At 38.3% G+C, this 17,620-nt stretch overlaps 1 protein-coding gene across 1 annotated transcript in view; it reads left to right on the plus strand.

Annotated features, from left to right (window-relative positions):
• cntnap5b (contactin associated protein family member 5b) overlaps nucleotides 1-17,620 on the plus strand; it is a 97,385-nt gene that overhangs the window by 51,813 nt on the left and 27,952 nt on the right. The window contains 3 exon segments of the mRNA XM_036562045.1: nucleotides 2,772-2,878; nucleotides 8,109-8,228; nucleotides 12,369-12,569. Coding sequence (XP_036417938.1) covers nucleotides 2,772-2,878; nucleotides 8,109-8,228; nucleotides 12,369-12,569 — 428 coding nt within the window.

Raw genomic sequence — 17,620 nt, forward strand, 5'->3', positions numbered from 1 at the left:
GAGCGAGGGGGTGGGGGGCGGAGGCGAAGGGGGGGTCACTGGGAGAAGAGTTATTGACACACAGTTAATATGATGAACGCTGTATAGACTGCAGGCAGTCAGCTGGAACGGCCAGAGCTTCTCTTTCCTTCTGTATCAGATTATACACACACATCACTACTGAGAGAGTGAGAGAGAGAGAGAGAGAGAGAGAGCGAGAGAGAGAGAGAGCGAGAGAGAGAGAGAGAGAGAGTATGCAGGACTTTAAATGAACTTTTTTTTCACAAAAAATAGAAAATTCATCGACTCAGAATTCATTTGTAATACAAGCCAATGGTCAGATGCTAACTTCCACTAACTGGCCACTTTATTAGAAACACCTACCTTTTACTTCTACTAACTGGCCACTTTTTTAGAAACACCTACATTGTATTTCCACTAACTGGCCACTTTATTAGAAACACCTACCTTATACTTCCATTAACTGGCCACTTTTTTGAAAACACCCACCTTGTGCTTCCTCTAACTGGCCACTTTATTAGAAACACCCACCAGCCCCAGCGTGAGAAGGGGGCGCTGCTGGACTGATGCTAAATAAGACTCACAGTGGTAATTTTGTGACCAAAATGCATTTATAAAGTGAAAGTTTCTACATTAAACAGTGCTGTGTTATTATATGGTCAAAAATACGGTGTACAGCGATGGGCATCTGAATGTTCTGCTGATTCAGTGGTCCATGGCAGTGATACCATACTCTAAAGGAGCTACATTCCTTGGTGGAATACTTGTTTGTATCTATTATTAATAATAACTTAAATTGGTTTCTGAAAAATTGTGTATTTATTATAGTTTATGTTGGCCACTGTTTTATAAAAGCAATAAGCCCCTTGAGGCTGTGCATTACAGTGATGTTATCACTGGGAAGAGAGTTTTACTCCACTTTGCATCGTGCCTAACAACACTCTTCTCTGTGATAAAATCACAGTAATGCACAGCCTCATGTGGCTTATTGCTTTATTACACACTTCTATAACCTAAGAATAGCTCCACTAGTTTGCATTGAAGTTTCTGTAGTTGCTGAATAATAAGCCTTAGTATGAAATAAACCTGGAATATTGAGAACCTCATTAACATGCTTGCTAGAGGTGATATCCATGTTATGGCAAAACCTCACGCTGGGCGTGAGATGCACCATTTAAACATACTTTATTTATGTTTTTGTTTTTCGGGACCAAATTCCACTCTAACAGTACAGATGTTGGGAAAACACAGACTGAACGTCTTGCCAAAGCTGTTCTTTAAAAATAAAATTTGAATCTACCTTCACTTTCCTTGTTTTTCCCTATCATTACCATGGCAACAAATTACCACAGATTCATTTGGAAAAATAATCCCATATCTAAAAGAACAATCTACAGGTTTACAGCTTAATATGCAAATACTTTGGAGTGAAAACTATGTGTTTTGCCCAAATGTTTATGCAGCATCGGCCCATTAGCTTCTATTATATGTGTGTTTCATATCAGTCTTTTTCTAACTGAAGGGAAGGGAATTAAAATGACTGTCCATGGTAATCAGTCATACACTACAGTCACAGCTGATGGAGATTAGGCTGAAAAACACTGCAGTATTCCAAAACGACAGGATAACTGCTGCTTGTTCTGAAATATGGCTTTTCTTTTACATCCTTCCAGCGTTTGCATAGCTAGCTGCTCTCCTTACAGTAATCAGGGTTTAATCACCAGCAGGAATCTGGTATTAAATCAGCTACAACACACTGCCGTAACTGTAATTCGATTTGCAAGATTGATGTGATACAGTAATCATGTTTGACTCTTTGCTGGGTGAGTTATGTTATGGGTTTTGACTCTTCATGCTTCACAAGCACGTAGGCTTCACTTAGTTACATTCTGCTGTGTTAGCAACATTACAGAGCTGGGAGTGCAGACCAGAAACCTCTGACTTGTAGCTCCATTTCGCTGGTGTTAGAGACTGTAGACCATCTGTTGGTGTAAGGGTAGGGGTTTCTAATAAAATGTCCAGTTAGTGGAAGTACAAGGCAGGTGATTCTAATAAAGTGGCCAGTTAGTGGAAGCACAAGGCAGGTGATTCTAATAAAGTGGCCAGTTAGTGGAAGCACAAGGTAGGTGATTGTAATAAAGTGGCCAGTTAGTGGGACCACAAGGTAGGTGTTTCCAATAAAGTGGCCAGTTAGTGGAAGCACAAGGCAGGTGATTCTAATAAAGTGGCCAGTAAGAGAAAGCACAAGGCAGGTGTTTCTAATAAAGTGGCCAGTGAGAGAAAGCACAAGGTAGGTGATTCTAGTAAAGTGGCCAGTTAGTGGGACCACAAGGTAGGTGTTTCTAATAAATTGTCCAGTTAGTGGAAGCACAAGGCAGATGATTCTAATAAAGTGTCCAGTTAGTGGAAGCACAAGGTAGATGTTTCCAAGTAAGTGGCCAATTAGTGGACGTACAAGGTAGGTGTTTCTAGTAAAGTGGCCAGTTAGTGGGACCACAAGGTAGGTATTTCTAATAAAGTGGCCACTTAGTGGAAGATGCTTTAACACAGTTTGTCTCTTTATTATTTAACTCCATTTGACTTTTTAGTATGTGAAATTTATATTTCTTCCTTTGTGATCATTTGGCTGTTTTCTGTGTTATTATACAGTATAAGCTATAATAGATTTTGCTGTTTAAGCTGCTGTGTTTAGTTTTCATATATAACCACCATTAGGGCGATGTTTTTGTGGTGTACCTGACTGTTCGTTTGTCTGAATATGTTATCCGCAGGTGTTTGCCCAATTACTGTGAACACGATGGCGAGTGCTCACAGTCCTGGAGCAACTTCCACTGTGACTGCTCAGGGACGGGCTACACTGGAGCTACCTGTCATAACTGTGAGTAAAAATAACAAACACTGAGACAACACAGACATCTAGAACAATGTTTCCCCTCACATTCACAGAATCTATAATGCAGTGTTTCTCTTTCCCAGTCCTGGGGACCCTGTGTGCTCTGCTCCAGCAGATCTGATCCAAGTCATAGTGTGACATTTAAGCCTTTCACTGTGGTTCACTAATGGTGGTTTTATGTAACAATAAAACAGTCATACTTCATTTTTAGATGACTATTTTCCAACCTTCCTTGTTGCTTTAGAATGAAACAGGCTGTTTTTTGTTCCTGTCCCTTTAAAATAGACATTTCCTGGTCTTCATATTTGCTAAATCTGCATGCTGTGTGTATTTTAATGAATCACTGTGCTCGTATATTAAATCAATTTATGCAACAATCTTGGAGATGTATAGAGAAAAATCTTACTATTTTCTGCAATTAACTTAATATTTACAGTGGCATGCAAATTTGGAGCACCCCTGGTCCAATGAACTGTTTATTAGAAAATTAATTGAAGGAATCAATTGTTTATTACTGTTTTATTAGAATCATCTGCCTCGTACATTCAGCAAGTGACTACTTTTTTGGAAACACCCACCATGTACTTTCACTAACTGGCCACTTTATTAGAAACATGCAACTTGTACTTCCACTAACTGGCCACTTTATTAGAAACACGCACCTTGTACTTTCACTAACTGGCCACTTTATTAGAAACACCTACTTTGTACTTCCACTAACTGGCCACTTTATCAGAAACACCCACCTTGTACTTCAACTGACTGGCCACTTTATTAGAAACACGCACCTTGTACTTCCACCAACTGGCCACTTTATTAGAAACACCCACCTTGTACTTCAACTGACTGGCCACTTTATTAGAAACACCCACCTTCTACTTCCACTAACTGGCCACTTTATCAGAAACACCCATCTTGTGATTCAACTGACCGGCCACTTTATTAGAAACACCAACCATGCGCTTTCTTGCCACTTTATTAGAAACAACAACCTTGTGCTTCCACTAACCGGCCACTTTATTAGAAATGCCCACCTTGTGCTTCCACTAAATGGCCAGTTTATTAGAAATGCCCACCTTGCACTTTCACTAACTGGCCACTTTATTAGAAATGCCCACCTTGCACTTCCCCGAACTGGCCACTTTATTAGCTCAGTCACCTTGCATTAAGGTCACTGTAGTTGCTGAGTAATAAGCCTTAGTTTGTAATAAGCCTGGAATTTTAAGGGTTTAATTGTTTAAACTGTTTATTTGCTGAATTTACCATATTGGGAAAAAAATAAAGTATAAAATTTTCCCTGTCCAAAACTTATGGCACCATTTATACATGTTTCATTTTCTTCCAATAATTGTGAACTGAAGCCTGCAGAAAAATGTCACTTTTGAGTGTTTTCTCTGTAGAGGTTGTAATAACATATTTTTTTTCACTTAGAAAAACATGTTATTTGACCAGGGGTGCCAAAACTTTTCCACACAATTGTATATAAGATAACAAAATGTGAAAAGGGTCACTAAAAAGCAGCGCTGTGGGATGGATACATTTTCCCTTTCAACTCCAATTTGGGTTGCACAGCTATAGACACAGTGATAAAAACAACACTGACACTGTTTATCACCCGCGAATGCGCCACCACTGCTGCGACTGATCATCTCTCTAAAGATTTTATTCGTGCCGAGCGAAACCACCGGTTTTATTAGCCACTCACATGTTAGAAGCTGTTTCACTTACGTAATGAGAAAGTTTGATACTTGAGAACCTCATTAACACGCTTGTTAGAGGTGATATCCACATGGCAGAACCTCGCACTGCGCTGGGTGTCAGATCCACCATATTAACACACTTTAATCCTGTTTTTGTTCCGGGACCTCCCCCATCCTGTCGACCTGACGGAGTTATAACACCTTAGGTTTGAGGGCCATCGTCGTTTACAAATTAAGCCCTTGATATACACCGGTCAGGCATAACATTCTGACCACCTCCTCGTTTCTACGCTCATTGTCCATTTTATCAGCTCCACTTACTATATAGGTGCACTTTGTAGTTCTACAGTTACAGACTGTAGCCCATCTGTTTCTCTGATACTTTGTTAGCCCCCTTTTACCCTGTTCTTCAGTGGTCAGGACCCCCATGGACCCTCACAGAGCAGGTACTATTTGGGTGGTGGGTCATTTTCAGCACTGCAGTGACACTGGTGGTTGTGTGTTGTGCTGGTATGAGTGGATCAGGGAGAAGGGAATGTTTGCAACAAGCTGACTTTTAAAATTAAAGACGAATCCGAGCTCTATAGGTCAGTAGAGCATGACGTGCCCTTTCCATCGAGCCCTGGATCGCATTGCTAGCCCTCGGGGAGCTAGAGAAATAGACCCCGAAATCTCGCTAATTTATACCCGACTTAGGCGCACCCTAGGCAGCCTTGCCGAGACGGTCAGCCGTGGTGGAGGTTCAGAGAGCCAGAGAAACTTAGAAAAAACAGAGAAAACAACGTTTGATGTCTGATCTTTGAAGCTCTGTAGATCAGCGGAGAAAAGTTAGAACGAAGCCGAACTCTACAGGCCAGTAGAGCACTTGACGTGCACTTTCCAGCGACTCCTCACCTGTTGTCTTCTCTAAGGCGACCATGTTGTCAGTGCCATAAACACGTCATCAGCAACTAGTCGTCATCAAGATTAAAGCGACACCGCCGAGCAGTAAAGTGGACTGGTCTGTAAAACCTCTGCCCCCTTATCATTACTGAAACACGTCTGTCTCAAACATGCAAAATATGGTTGATCTATTTATTGTAGAAAATTGTTGTTGTTCTGTTTGCTCAGTATACATTAAACAATTACAAAGGCAGGTACGTGATTGTGTCATTAACGCATAGTGTTTCGGTGTAAAATGACAAAAACAGCAAAAATGCAATGACGGCAAAACATCACTGCAAATACATCGGCAACTTTGCATCAAATTGAAGTCACGAATAAATATTTCCTCTTCTATTTTCAAGCACAAGTGTGGTATTGAATTGAAAAATTAGAATATACACTTTCCACAAATTAAAATTTTATTGTTTTAAGATCAGAAACAATGAAATAAAATGTATTAAGAGGTGTTCCAAGGTATAAACACCATGGAAGACCTACAAGGGTTAACCTTCTGACAAGCAGGAGAATCTTTGGGCCAAATGATGGTGGGAATGTTGACTTATTAGAGAGAAGAAATCGATTTCACAACCAATCCAACACCTCATAAAGGCAGAGCTCAAAGTAGGGGTCGACAGTGCGCTCATCAACGTTGACCAATGAACAACAACTGACATTCGCGCATGGATGTAATATAAGTTAGCATGACTGGACTCTGGTGTGGAGAACATTTACATGCAGGAAAAATAGCCATTACCTCTTACGTTCAGGTTGCTAGCTTGTTTGTCCTGTGTTACTGATTGTACTCTGGACATTATGTGAGCATGAACTAAAGGAATTTAGGGGCGAGTTTTAGAGTAAGTTGTCCACAGCTGTACATTCTCCTGATGAGATCACGTCTAACCCCATGAGACCGGAGAAGATCAAAGCTTTGAAACAGTGGCTCGAATCAGTTGTTAGGTCTCTTCCTACACACACATCTCAGCACACGAGGGGCTTCAAAGCAGATGACCTGAGTCAGGTTTGTTAGAGCAGGAAAACACAAATATCTGCAGGGCAGAGTCTCCAGAGGCCACCCGCTCTGCACAGAGCACTGTTAGAATACACAGGGAAAATACGCTAACTGGCCACTTTATTAGAAACACCCACCTTCTACTTCCACTGACTGGCCACTTTATTAGAAACACCCACCTTCTACTTCCACTGACTGGCCACTTTATTAGAAACACCCACCGTCTACTTCCACTAACTGGCCACTTTATTAGAAACACCTACCTTGTGCTTCCAATAACTGGCCACTTTATTAGAAACACCCACCTTCTACTTCCACTAACTGGCCACTTCATTAGAAATACCTACCTTGTGCTTCCACTAACTGGCCACTTTATTAGAAACACCCACCTTCTACTTCCACTAACTGGCCACTTTATTAGAAACACCAACCTTCTACTTCCACTAACTGGCCACTTTATTAGAAACACCTACCTTGTGCTTCCACTAACTGGCCACTTTATTAGAAACACCCACCTTCTACTTCCACTAACTGGCCACTTTATTAGAAACACCAACCTTCTACTTCCACTAACTGGCCACTTTATTAGAAACACCTACCTTGTGCTTCCAATAACTAGCCACTTTATTAGAAACATCTGCCTTATTCTTCCACAAACTGGCCACTTTATTAGAAACACCTACCTTAGTCTCCCACCAACCGGCCACTTTATAAAAAAAACACCTACCTCGTTCCTCCACTAACTGGCCACTTTATTAGAAACACTGACCTTGTAATTTTACTAACTGGCCACTTTATTAGAAACACCTACCATGTAGTTCTACTAACTGGCCACTTTATTAGAAACACCGACCTTATTCTTCCACTAACTGGCCACTTTATCGGAAACACCTCCTTTGTTCTTTTACTAACTGGCAACTTTATTAGAAACAACCAACTTGTAGTTCTACTAACTGGCCAATTTATTAGAAACACCCACCTTGTAGTTCTACTAACTGGCCACTTTATTAGAAACACCGACCTTATTCTTCCACTAACTGGCCACTTTATCGGAAACACCTCCTTTGTTCTTTTACTAACTGGCCACTTTATTAGAAACAACCAACTTGTAGTTCTACTAACTGGCCAATTTATTAGAAACACCCACCTTGTAGTTCTACTAACTGGCCAATTTATTAGAAACACCAACCCATGTGCCCCCACTAACTGGCCACTTTATCAGAAACACCTTCTTTGTGCTTTCACTAACTGGCCACTTTATTAGCAACACTTACCTTGTACGTCCACTCACTGGCCACTTTATTAGAACACCTTATATTTCCACTGTGTAGTTGTACACTTACAGACGTCGGCCCGTCTGTTGCTACATAGCTGACCGTTGATGAAGGTCTAGGGTGACTAACAGAAACAGCTGCGCTGCTCTCTCTAACGGTACATCAGCAAGGTGGAGCTCTAAGGGAGGTGTTTCTGATAAAGTGGCCGGGGCATGTGTGCTTTCATGAGGTCCAGTATTGTATTTTTATTGTAGCTCAAAATGACCAAGCCCTGATTTCTGCTCTGACTCTGTTTTTTACCCGTTTAGCCATCTTTGAACCATCGTGTGAGGCTCACCGGCTGACAGGAAGCGCCTCGGGATTCTTCTCCATCGATCCAGACGGCAGTGGTCCACTCAAGCCCACCGTCGTCTACTGCAACATGACCGGTGAGCAATGTACACATAAGCTTTAGGACTCGGGGGGAATCACTCATGGGTCAGCACGCCGCTGATGGTGGCAGTGTTCTGCTTATTTCTCTGTGTGTTTACACTCCTGGAGTGACAGTTCTGAGGAAAAACAAATCCACCCAGTGAACTTTAGTGAGATCAGAATTGAAATTTATTTTCTTTTAAAATATAATTTTTATATCTTTATCTTATTATTCAATGTGCTTACAAGAATATGCATTTCTTAGTCATTTCAGAATTGCTTTGGTGTGATTTATGTTACTTCATTGTATTATTTTATTAATACTGAATATTATTTTATTTGTGTATCTTTTAGTTTACTTATGCTTTTTATTATTTTATTAAAATATGTTAAGTTCTTTACATATATATTATATTCTTTACATCTATATATATTACGGTGACTGACGGTGAATTGAATTTCAAGGCAAATCAAGCAATGGGCCTCATTCAGTAACTGTTTTTAAGAAGAAATTTCGGTAAGACTTTCTGTGAATGTCACCTTTGTAAGCATCTATAAAGACATTTATAACATATTCCCACATTGGGTAAAACACGGATGGCAGCTCTAGTTTAAACTCTGACATTTGAAGCCTGTAATGTGCTTTACTGTGAATGTTTTAGTGTTTCAGTAAATCCTTCAGTAAATACTTCAACTTGAAGCCTCACTCTGAACACTGGAGGAGGCTTTAGTACAGTACGCTTCACTTTACTTAGAGCGGACAAATACCACTTATGAGCTCTTATAATTTGTTATGATCAGTACTTATAATGTATTATGTTAACAATTCATAATACATAATAAACATGGCTATAACGTATATTGCATTTTTATAAATATTTATAGTTATGTTTATAATGTCTTACGAGTGCATTATAACATGTTATGACTGTGTTTATAGATGCTTACAAAGGTGACATTCATAGAAAGTGTTACCGAAATTTCAGTAACACTTATCAGTGTTAACAGAATATCGTGTCTATAAGAACCTATGAACATGATCATAGCATGTTATAATGCATTCATAAAGCATCATAAAGTATCTATAAAACTTTATTACACTTTATAGCCTTATTATGCATAATGAATTGTTAATACATTATACGTAGTGTTCATAACACCTTATAAGAGCTTATAAGTTGTGTTTGTCAGCTGTAAGTCAAGTAAGTAACATACAGAGTAAAGCAGATCACAAGCTTCAATTGTCAGAGTTTAAACCAGTGCTGCTCAGTAGTGTTTTAGCCAGTGTAGGAAAAGTCAATGTACACCACCGTTAGCTTATATAACATTGCATATCCAATTGAATGCTAGCAGAAATTAGCATTACTGTAGTGCACAGTAGTGATGTGACACAGTGAAGGGTTCTAGTGGTCACTGACTCCTTTGGCACAGGGCGATATAACATGTTATTAACATTGCTTATAATGCATTATGTTAACAATTCGTAATGCATAATAAACATGGCTATAAAATGTAGTTCATTGTTATAAATATTGCTAGCCATGTTTATAATGCCTTATGAATGCTTATACCATGTTATGAATGTGTTTGTAGACATGGTATTCATAGAAAGTCTTGCTGAAATTTCTTCTTAAACACAGTTTTCACGAAGATTCTGACTCACCAGTGTTCTCTTATGTGGGATTTGTTCTTAGGTAAGAACAGAACCTACACACACTCAAGAGCACAAAGGTGAGAACAGTTCTGCGCTTTAAGAACACGTCATGAATCTGACACAGACTGTTTCTTAGGACCTTTCTCAACAACACACTTAAGAACAAACTGAAGAGGATACTGGTGAATGAGGCCCAGTGTTCTCAAACAGGCCCACACTGTACTGTTGGCAGTCGGCTTTAGAACGTTCCAGAAAAAGACCCACTAAGCCAGAGGAAGCAGTGAGAACATCGGAGAGCCTTAGTACCACACACTGTTTACACTTGGCTCTGGTGTTCATTCTCACATTGTAATTACACAGTTACACAGTGATTTACAGTAACACTCACTTCACTTCCTGTTTCCTCCACTCTGAGTCTGCGCTGGTCACTGTTTATGTTTCGGCATCAAAAACAGCCAAAATGTAAAGAATGGTTTTTCTGTTCATCAAATTCAGGTGATAAAAAAATGCCTGCTCCTCTGATTATGAACACTGACGTGTTCTGGACTGAAGGTTTATGATCTGCACTGTCCACTCAGCCTGTCCACCTGATTAAATCAGCTACACGTCACAAATTACTCAAATAAAATCATAGAGTGATTTTATACTGCTGGTCAGAACTGATGTGGACAAACTAGAACATAGATTCCTAACAGTCTTTAACTGAGGTCAATCAAAATAAACCACACAGGAGAGAGAGAGAGAGAGAGAGGGAGAGAGAGAGGAGAGAGAGGAGAGAGAGAGAGAGAGAGAAAAGAGAGAGGCAGAGGCAAAGAGAAGAGGAGGAAAGAGAGAGTAAAAGGTAGAAAAGGAGCAAAGAAAGAATGAAAGAAAGAACGAAAAAGATTGACAGACAAACAAAGAAAGACAGAAATGGGGGAAAAAGTAAAGAGAGATAGAGAAGAGGGAAATATGGATTGTGAGAGAGAGAAAAAAGAGAGTGGGAGATACAAAGAGAAAGAGAGGAAAGAGAGAGAAGAAGAGAGAGAGGAGGGGATGAGCGAGAGAGAGAGAGAGAGATGACGAAGAAAGAAATGATGAAAGAAAGATAATTAAGGTGAAAGGGGGGGCCGAAAGAGAGAGAAGAGAGAAGATGAGGAGAGAGGACAGAATAAGAGAAAAACTGAGAAAGCAGAGGCGGCTAGAAAGAAAGAAAAAAAGAAAGAAAGAAGAAAAGGAAAGAGAGAGAGAGACACAGAGGCACAGATGAAGGAGAGAGAAATGAAGAAGGAAAAAAGAAAGAAAGAAAGAAATTTAGGGAGAAAGAGAGAAAGGGGATAGAGAAAGAGAGAGAAGAAAGGAAAGTGAGAAAGAGAGCAAAGAGAGAAAGAAAGAAAAGAGAGAGGGAAAGAAAAAGAGAGAAGAGAGATAGAGAGACAAAGGAGTCATAGTTATAGATAGAGAGGAAGAGAGAAAAAGAAAAGGGGAGTAAAGAGAGAGAAAGAGAGAGAGATGAAGAAGAAAGAAAAAGATGAAAGAGAGAGAAGGGAGAGAGGGGGCTGAAGGAGAGAAAAAAGAGAGAGGGAATGAAAGAAAAGAGCAGGAGAGAGGAAAGAAAGAAATAGAAAAAGGGAGAGAGAAAGTGAGAAAGCAAGAGAGGCAAGAGACAAAGAAGACAGAAAAAAAGAAAGAAAGAAAGAAAGAAGAAAAGGAAAGAGAGAGAGACACAGAGGCACAGATGAAGGAGAGAGAAATAAAGAAGGAAAAAAGAAAGAAAGAAAATTAGGGAGAAAGAGAGAGAAGAAAGAGGAAAGTGAGAAAGAGAGAGAAAGAAAAGAGAAGGAAAGAAAAAGAGAGAAGAGAGATACAAAGAGTCATATTTATAGATAGAGAGAGAGATAAAGAGGAAAGAAAAATGAAAGAGAGAGAAGGGAGAGCGGGGGCTGAAGGAGAGAAAAGAGAGAGAGGGAAAGAGAAAAGGGAAGGAGAGAAGAAAGAAAGAAATAGAAAAAGACAGAGAGAAAGTGAGAAAGCAAGAGAGGCAAGAGACAAAGAAGACAGAAAGAAAGAAAGAGAGAAAGAAAGAGAGAGAGAGACAGAAGAGAGACTGATTTCGGAGGTGTGGTCAGTCGTCTGGTCTGTGTGAGGCTCTGACTGCTGCTCTCCTTTATAAAAAATACCAAATTATGCAAATTAAACGATTCAAAAAGCAAATAAAACAACAAACTTCAACGAAAACTTTGAGGGCAAAAAGTAAAGCAGTTCTTATTGGTTAAACCTTTAAAATCCAGATCCATGACTAATAAACACGGCACTGATATGAGTGACTGAGAACCGACTACGGTCGTGTAGTAACCCTGCGCTCTGCAGCTGGGCTTCAGCCTGACTGTCAGTGCACTGCTGCCCCCTACTGGACATCTTTAGCACTGCAGTAGCAGACATTTCTGAAAGCACACTCAGTCAAAGCGTGTATGACGTCACTGTGTGGACGGAATCAGAGACACTGCTGTCTGTGTGTCTTTAGAGGAGAAGGTCTGGATGGTGGTGGGTCACAACAGCTCCGCGACGGTCACCGTTAAAGGCTCATCTCTGCAGAAGCCCCACGTGATGAAGCTGAACTACAGCGCCACCTTGCAGCAGCTCAGCACACTGCTGCACCGTGCAGAGCACTGCCAGCAGGAAGTGCTCTACCGCTGCAGGAAGTCCCGCCTCTTCAACACCTGGGGTGAGTCTGTGTTCACATGTACGTGTAAAATATAATCAGTCAGTTTGTTTATGGAGGAAACTAGAATTAATTTTATTTTGTTTTTTTATTTTGACTTTTTTTATTTTATTTTAATTATATTCATTTTTAACCAGAACTTTATTTCCTTATTATTTTTTATTTCATATTTATTTTTATCGTTATGTGACACTATTTTTAATTTTTTATTTTATTGAGCTGTTTTTGTCACTTTCATTTATTTAGCTTTTATTATAACTTTTTTTAAATTTTTTTATTTTATTTGTAATTTTTTATTTTATTTAACAATGTGTTTTATTGTTTGCAAAAAAATATGACATTTTTACAGTGATACTCCATTTTCAAGTAATACTGTACAGCACATATATTACTTTTTATTTTATTTTATTTTTTATATTTATTTTTAACAATATACTTGACATGTTGACATGCCCATTATGATTATTATTATATTTTTACTTATATAAATTAATGTTTATATATCAATTACTTTTAATAGTTATATGACAGTTTAATTTTATTTTATTTTACATTATTATTTATTTTTTTTTACGTATCTATTTCTTGTACAGAATACAGCTTTGTTATAAATGTAAAATGTACAGGCTTATGATTTTTTATATTACAACATAAAATTTCACTGGACGATGTTTTGTCCACATTGGTTTCCCAGACTTCCTCATGTTCATGTACTTTAGTGGCCGTGTTGAGGGCAGTGAAGTAAAGCTTTGTGAGCACAGGAGCTCAGATGATATTTAGAGGTGATATTTAAAGCGAAAGTTCAGCACAAAGAACAAATTTACCCAGTTAGTTCTTTTTTTATTGAACTATCGCTTTAACAGTGTTGATGTCATTAGTGTGCGGACAGCTGTGGGTGTAATTGGTGGGTGAGTGGAGAGCAGCTGAGTGCTTTCAGGCTCTTCACTGCTAGCGTCTCTGAATCGGAGCAGATTCATTGTTTCAGGGTTCGATGACTCTTGGCTTGCTTTTATTTTGAGTGCAGTTGAATCGTTTTGTGCTTTAACTGTGAATCACTTTATATTTGGCTGTTTTTTCTGCCCACCTGCTCTCGTCAGAGCTGATTGTCAGAGTTTGGCAGCATGAAAACAGTCAGAGTCTCTGTTTAACGTCCCTCTGTCTGTAATGAACGCAGTGAAAATGTGCTGATAGACGAATTCCAGTGATAAACGACACTTGGATGGATTTTAGATGGCGGTGTGTTTGTTTTACAGCCCTCTGTAATATTTGCTCATTTTATTGTTTTGAATTGTTTTGATTCTAAACTGAAAGTGGCTGATTTGAGGTAATTTGGACAAATTTACTAGAATGCTTTTAGCATATTAACCCCCCAATTGGCCAGAAAACCCACCTGCAGGTCCAAAGGTTTACTACGCACCTCTATAACCTATGAATAGCTCACCCAGTTTGCACTGTAGTCCATGTAGTTACTGAGTAATAAGCCTTATTATGTAATGTGGCAGGCATTTTAAGGGGTTCAGTGATGTTTTTATGCTTGGCTTTGGAATATTTGTTTATTTTTTACATGCCAACCCACTTTTAGAATCTCTGTGGTCATATGGTCACTTAGTGAGTAAATAAATGGATATTTGTATTTAATAACTATGTAGTTATGCATTAATAATACATAAAGAGCGACAGTGTCACTATTCAGAATGTATTCACTGTTACAGATGGGTTACAGTTGTACAGCTTGTACATACAGAGTGTTAGTTCCAGTTTTTACTCATGTACTTTATCATATTATCTCTTATGTAATTACACATGTGTAACAGGGTAATTACTTGTGGAATATGTAGCAAGACTAACAAGAGTTGTTTATGTATGTTGTTTATGTATCTACATTATGAAATAGCATATCTGCACAGGAAACGCCAACTTTCTTGCCGTTGAATAAGCTTGTGATGTGATGTGGTAACCAAAGTAGCATTGTGTGACACCTGTTATTGTCCGAAACTCCTGTTACACATGTGTAATTACACAAGAGAACATAAGTCATAATTACTGTAACTACTGAAGTTGATACACATATGTACTTACATAAACTGTGCTTCTGTAATCCATTTGTAACAGTGAAATAACAGTGGTTACATTGTTGTTGCATCAACTATTCATGTGTAATTACACAGTTATTTGAGATACTTAATATATAAGTGGGAACAAGTAAATAAATAAGCAGATTTGTGTTTACTGAAGGAAACTAGTGTATGAAAGGAAAGAAAAAAGGTCATAAAATGATATTAGTAGGAAACGAGTCACTGAATTCATATATGATACAGTGAGAATGAAAGAAAGTAAAGAAGGAAGGAAGAAAGGAAGGAGAGAAGAAAAAAAGGAAGGGGAAAAGAAACAGAAGTAAATAAGTTAAGGTAGGAAAAAAAGAAGTCTGGGTGAACCAGAGGAAAACCACACAGGAGTTTAATGAGTTTAATGTTTAATGAGGAATTAAAAAAAAAAAACTAAAAAAGCTGCTTTTAATGCAAGGATGGGGGAATGAAAAGGGGATGAACAAAGTGATGTGAGAACGACATAAAAAGGCTGGAAAAGGGAAACAAGTAAGAAAGAAAGAAACAAACTAAAAACAAAAAAGAAAAAAGAGAAAGAAAGAAAAGAAACAGGCAGAGAAATGAAAAAGAAAGAAACAGAAAAAGAAGAAAGAAAGAAATAAAGAAAGAAAGAAAGAAAGAAACAGGCAGAAAAAAGAAAAAGAAAGAACAGAAAAGAAAAAAAATCGAAAGAAAGAAAAAATCGAAGAGAAAGAAAGAAAGAAAGAAAGAAAGAATGAATGAATGAATGAAAGAAAGAAAGACAGAAAGAAAAAGAAAGGCATAAAAAATAAAAAGAAGAGAAAGAAAGAAAGAAAGAAAGAAAGAAAGAAGGAAAGGAAGAAAGAGAGAGGTGGAAATATGAAAAAGAAAGAGAAAAAGGAAGGAAAGAAAGAAAGAAAGAAAGAAACAGGCAGAAAAAAGAAAAAGAAAGAAAGAATCAGAAAAGAAAAAAATTGAAAGAAAGAAAAAATCAAAGAAAATAAAAGAGAGAAAGCAAGCAAGAAAGAAAAAGACAGTGAAAAGAAGACTGAGAGAGAAGGAAAAGAAAGACAGAAGTGTAGGTTTTAGAGCCGTGTAGAAGCTGAGAGGGCCAATCAGCTTTAAGCACACAATGACATCATCAGCTGAGGTAGTTCACCAAATGCATGGGGAAATGACTCACATTATTATACTGTGTATTAATCTATACTTTAAATGGTATAAAAGTTCTGTCTCATCTCACTGAGATGACCTACAACGCGACATTTTGGCTTTAAGCCAACAGCAGCAGGAGCTCTGCAGTCAGTAGGAATAGCTGTGGTCAGTGTGAGGATTAACTCACCCCGTCCACTTCCTACTATGCCAATTTACTCTACTCACCGCTAACTGATGACCAATTTCAGGGACACTTAGTCTATAACTCTCAACATTTCCTGTTGATTAGCAGAGTAATTAGATCGAGTCTCATAACATCCTCATCAGAATAACACCCTGATACACATCACAGCCAAATAGCACAGCAGAGGCAGCCAATCAGGTGAGATGGCTTAAGCAGCCAATCAGGTGAAACACCTTAATCAGCCAATCAGGTGAGATGTCTTAATCAGCCATTCAGGTGAGACACCTTAATCAGCCAATCAGGTGAGATGTCTTAATCAGCCATTCAGGTGAGACACCTTAATCAGCCAATCAGGTGAGATGTCTTAATCAGCCAATCAAGTGAGACACCTTAATCAGCCATCAGGTGAGATGTCTTAATCAGCCATTCAGGTGAGACACCTTAATCAGCCAATCAGGTAAGACACCTTAATCAGACAGTCAGGTGAGATGCCTTAATCAGCCAATCAGGTGAGACGCCTTAATCAGCCAATCAGGTAAGACACCTTAATCAGACAGTCAGGTGAGATGCCTTAATCAGCCAATCAGGTGAGACGCCTTAATCAGCCAATCAGGTGAGACTCCTTAATCGGCCAATCAGGTGAGATTATGTAATGAAGAGGTGAATGTTTGGCTCTTATGAGAGGCCAGTTTTTAACGTACAAATACAGTCAGATCCATAAATATTCGGACGTTGGCTGATGATACTATTGAACTGTTTACCACAACATGCTGGAGTAGAAGTTTAATAGGAAATATGAGCTCTAAGTGACTTTCAGCTTTAACTTGAGGATATTTACATCCAGATCAGGTGAACAGTGCAGAAACATGATAGGACATGTGGATACGCTGCTGAAAGAAAGAAAGAAAGAAAGAAAGAAAGAAAGAAAGAAAGAAAGAAAAAGGAAAGAAAGAAAGAAAGAAAGAAAGAAAGAAAAAGAAAGAAAGAAAAGAAAAAAGACAAGGAAAGAAACAAAGAAAAAAGAAAGAAAAAAGAAAAGAATAAATATAAAGAAGAAAGGAAGAAAGAAATGAAAAAGCTAGAAAAAAGAAAACGATATCAAAAGGATGAATAAAGAAGAAGAAAGAAAGTAAAATCAATAATAAAAAAAAAGAAAGAAAGAAAGAAATGATAAGGAAAAAAGGACGAAAGTAAGAAATGATGAGGAACAAAAGAAAGAAAGAAAGAAAGAAAGAAAGAAAGAAAGAAAGAAAGGAAAAAAGAAAGAAAGAAAGAAAGAAAGAAAAAGAAATGATAAGGAAGAAAGAAAGGAAAAAGAAGAAAGAAAGAAAGAAAGAAAGAAAGAGAAAGAAAGAGAGAAAACAGAAAGAAAGAAAAATATAAAAAAGAAACAAAGAAAGAGAAAAGGTGAAAAAAGAAAAAGAAAAGGTGAAAAGAAAATAATGAATACAAAAAGAAGCAGGATGAAAGAAAAAGAAAGGAAGAAAGGAAAAAGAAAAAAATAAAGAAATAAAGTCCATGGGGGTCCTGACCACTGAAGAACAGGGTGAACTACTGTAACTGTAGAACTACAGAGTGAAACTATGCGGTCAGTGGAGTGGGTAAAGTGGACAGTGAGTGGAGAAACAGGGAGATGGTGTTAATGTTAT

Source organism: Colossoma macropomum, unplaced genomic scaffold (assembly GCF_904425465.1).
Source record: "Colossoma macropomum unplaced genomic scaffold, Colossoma_macropomum, whole genome shotgun sequence".
NCBI lineage: Eukaryota > Metazoa > Chordata > Actinopteri > Characiformes > Serrasalmidae > Colossoma > Colossoma macropomum.